Source organism: Erythranthe guttata, chromosome 13 (assembly GCF_056151865.1).
Source record: "Erythranthe guttata isolate IM_541 chromosome 13, IM_541, whole genome shotgun sequence".
In the NCBI taxonomy this organism is placed as follows: Eukaryota; Viridiplantae; Streptophyta; class Magnoliopsida; order Lamiales; family Phrymaceae; genus Erythranthe; species Erythranthe guttata.
Window position 1 is genome coordinate 5238497 of NC_142545.1, and position 4397 is coordinate 5242893.

Genomic DNA, 4397 nt, shown 5'->3' on the forward strand with positions numbered 1-4397 from the left:
AAGCACCCATCTCAGCACTTCTGAAAATTGCAAAACCACCCCCCAGAAAGGACCGGAATGAAAATAAGTTCATTATGCTGAACCCCATCCACCGAAACACATCAAATGCGATAATTCGCTATTCCCAATTTGTCACTGATATAGGCAGCCTTCACCTCCGGAGGTAAGTTAGAGGCGGCAAAAAACTCTTGACGTACTTGATTTGTGAGTATACGCCCATTTTGCAAGACGATCAGCAACCATGTTTTTTTGACGAAATATTTGCTGGAAACGGAACGTAGTATCGACCTCCTGCATGCAAAGTCGACGAACTCTTCTTTTGTTAGCGTTTCTCCAGGAACCAAAACAATCAACCAAATAATAAGCCTTTTGAAATTTCAGAATGAAGCCACATATTTTTTTTTTATCCCTTTTGAACTTCATAAGCACTACAAAAAAAAGCATCTTTTGTGACAAGTTGTTATGACGAACAAAAATATCGTCACAATACATGCTAGATAGTGTGACAAAATACAATTTTGTCACGTATATTTTAATTTTATGCGACAATATTAATTTTATCGCAAAAATATAGTTTTATGGGACAAAATTATTTAATCGTCATATAAACAAACGCGGGCTTGAACAGTGGATAGGCGCGCACTGTGTCGTGACAATATATATTTATTCGAGACAAAATAATTTCGTCGCAATTAAATTTTACCTGTGACAAAACTTATATCGTCACTATAAAACAAAATTATATAAAAATAATTATTTTCGATAATTATTGTGTTCCCTCCAGAATTTCCCTCTAGTTTTTCCTCTTCTTTTTGTGATAAATTTATTTTTGTCTTTTAAAATTCAAAACTACGTAGTTTTAATAGCTATTGACTTCTAGGCAAATTAGACCTACACTTTTACGCATAAATCCTAATATTATATTTCCAAAAGTTTTCTCCCAAATCAAAATACTTTTCCCCCAAATCAAAATACCTTTCAACAGTAGAATTTGGAAGACGAAAAGGAGGACTCTACCCTGCTAATAGCCGTCGACAATCTATGCCGTAAGTTTACACTGTAACAACGTCGTTTTTTCTATTTCTTCACTGCCAGTGTTGATTGTTCGGCATATGTTTTTCCACAGAGTTTTGACAACGTCGATTTGAAGAGTGACGAAATAGCTGGGAATTTTTTACACAAGAGTTCTGGATTTTAAGGTAAAGTTTGAGCAATTTGGGAATTATAATTGTTTGTTTTCTTTTACGTTGGTGCGTCTCTAGGTTATTGATTGGGGTTTTTTTTTCCGATACAATTTTTCATAGTGATATTAATGTTTTTTTTCCTAATTAACTTCGTGGCTTGCGGATTTGTGATTCTATATCCATGCCTAAGATGTTTTTTTTCATATTTTAGGAAAATCATGTTTATCTTAAATGATTACTTGATTAGGTTTTTTTTTTTACTTGATTAGTTTATGAGCCTTGAAATTTGTGTTCTGTTAAATGGCTGAGTACTAGGATTTATATGGAGAATGAGATTTTTTTTAGTTTTATTTCCTTCCTAATTCACATCTGTAACAGTGTGAAAAAAAATATTCCTAACAGTCTATAAGTAATTTGTTTGAAGCCTGCCATCTGCAAATGTTCTATTTTCTATGTTTTTAATAAAGTAATATATTAATACTCATATACTTGTTTATGCAACTTTTTAGTTATATTATATTATTCAATATTCCTTTTCTTTGTAGGTACATGATGATGGATAAAAGTTGGATTAAAGAGAAAAATAAGTTTTCTAGTTTATATGTTAATGGTGTCAAGTCATTTATTAACTTCGCTAAGCAAAATGTGATGGGGTCTGATAATTTGATTCGTTGTCCATGCGTTAGTTGCAACAATGCATACCATAAAACAACATATGAAGTAGAAATAGATTTGCATATCAATGGATTCTCCCATACTTATGTAGATTGGATATTTCATGGAGAGACAGTACATATATATGAAGGCAGTGAGAATATGGGTAATAATGTTGAAGAAAATTTGATAAACTCTAGCGATTCTGCCCCGGAAGATGAATTGAATGAATTGTTAGATGAAATGAGGGAAGCACAAAAGTCAAATAGTGAAGATAACGAAGAGACAGAAGGCTTTCGTAAATTGTTAAAAGATGCACAGTGTGAATTATATCCAGGTTGCAAGATGTCATTATTGTCGGTGATTGTTAAACTACTACATCTTAAGGTTCTAGGGAAATGGAGTAATAAATCGTTCAACATGTTGCTTGAATTTTTGAAGGATATTCTGCCCGTAGGTGAGACACTTCCAACATCACTTTATGGAGCTAGAAAATTATTAGTAGAAATTGGATTGGGTTATGAAGAGATTGATGTCTGTAAGAACGTGTGCAGAACTTGAAGGCGTATCTAGGTGGAGACAAATTCAAGAGACAAACAAAGAAGTTTGTCGTAGAAGATTGTTGGTAAATATTTATTATTACTTCATTTCTTTAAGGTTTAATGGAAAAATATATCTGTTTTTAATAATTATTTATTTTTGTTCAAGTATAATGAACTTTATCTTTTTTTTTTTCCTTTTAAGCAATGGTTTGAAATTGAGGAATGGAACTCGGACCGTGTTCAAAGAATTGTTGATCAAATGTTTCAAACTGCATATCGACATTGGAGAAACAGATTGAGTGGATGCTACAAGAATTTGGTAGAAGAAGGAAAAAATCCAAGGGATATGAGTCCACGTGACGAAGTACCAATAGCAAAATGGCATGCAGTATGTGATTGGCTTGAATCCGATGAATATGAGGTTAATCATCTAATTAAATAAGAAAATAGTGTGTACTTGCATATTGGGTAAATTAGTGAACTATATATACATATTAATGCAGGAACGATCGTTGATCAATATAAATAGTAGAAGTTGTTTGCCTTTCAACCATACTTCAGGGAAGATTAGATACCTTTCTCGCTATAGGAAAATGGTATGAATTTTTTTATTCTCGATATTATAAGCCTGCTTCATACTTCAAATATGTAATTATATAATAATGTGTTATTTTACTATGTTTATGAGCTAATTATTGTTGCATTTCGTACAGGCTACTCCGAGCAAGATTGAACTATGGAGGAAAACTCATGTTGACAAAGCTGGTCAATTTGTTAACTCTGAAGCGGCAAAGAAATTTGTAAGATAATTTACAATTATGTTATATATTGTTTCTATACAGTATATTTTATATATTTGATATATATGTTAACGTTGTAGGGTAAAATGATGGAATTAGAAGAAACATCAATGGACGAAGGAGAAACTTCCATGTCTGAGGATCAAATTCTTGTAACAACACTTGGTCGTAGATCAGGATATCAAAAAGGCATGGGATATGGGGTAGATGTATCTCGTGGCTATAAATATTCATCAAATGCTCAACAAGAAAGTGAAATTGAGCTTCAGAATGCAAAGAGCATGATTAGTACCCTCCCCACAGAACTAGCGGAGCAAAAGGAAAAAAACAAGAGTTATGAAGGAAAAATAGAGAACTTGGAAGTACAAATGCAACAAATGCGTCAATTCTTTTTACAGATGCAAGGGACTAACACTTCACATACATCTAATGGTAAGAATCTTTATGACTAAAACATTTTAATATGACTGAACATTCGATGAAAATTCGTTGTTAGATTAATGCATCATATATAGAAATATACATTATATTTGCTGAAATGTGATATTTATTTATTATTATTGTTATGACAGATCAATCAATGTGATTGGCTACTTCTAGTGGTGGATTTGGTAGCTGGAGCTTGTGATGGTGTTCAGGCAAAGTAGATGGTTCCACGTATTGGATTTTATTTTTATTTTTTTTGTTTCAATGAGAAATTTAAATTTGTTTTGAATGGTTTTAGTTATGCACTTGGATATATAGTTTATTCATTTCAGATGTAGATTTGAACCTAGTATTCAAGTATTTTTAGTTTCAGAATGACTCTTGATTTCAATGGAATATAATTTTTAATTTTTATATGTTTTTGACGAAGCGATTGTGTCAATAAATCATTTTGTTGAAGTGACAAATATTTCGTCATAAGACTTTCTTATTGTGACAACTTATTTAATCTTTGGGGACGAAGCAATTGTCAGATAGATTATTTAGTTGACGAGACAAACTATTTCGTCACATAAATAACTTATTGAGACATCCTATTAAAGATGTTGCGACAAAATGAATTGTCTCAAGAAATCATTTAGTTTACGCGACAAAACATTTTGTCATATGAACTCTCTTATCGTGACAATCTGTTGGATATATTGGGACGAAATATATGTCTCAACAAATTGTTCAGTTCATGTGACAAAAACGTTTGTCACAACAACGAAGCAAGAGACCGATGTGTTGTG

General features: G+C 32.1%; 1 protein-coding gene across 1 annotated transcript; it reads left to right on the top strand.

The window, feature by feature from the left end:
* The first annotated feature begins 2382 nt into the window (after positions 1–2382).
* Positions 2383–3869, top strand: LOC148765748 (uncharacterized). The gene is made up of 6 exons (XM_088811776.1): positions 2383–2463; positions 2583–2801; positions 2884–2976; positions 3094–3180; positions 3261–3612; positions 3753–3869. The coding sequence occupies exons 2-6, from the start codon at positions 2640–2642 to the stop codon at positions 3764–3766; spliced, it is 708 nt and encodes a 235-aa protein (XP_088667902.1). The 5' UTR covers positions 2383–2463; positions 2583–2639; the 3' UTR covers positions 3767–3869.
* The last annotated feature ends 528 nt before the right edge of the window (positions 3870–4397 follow it).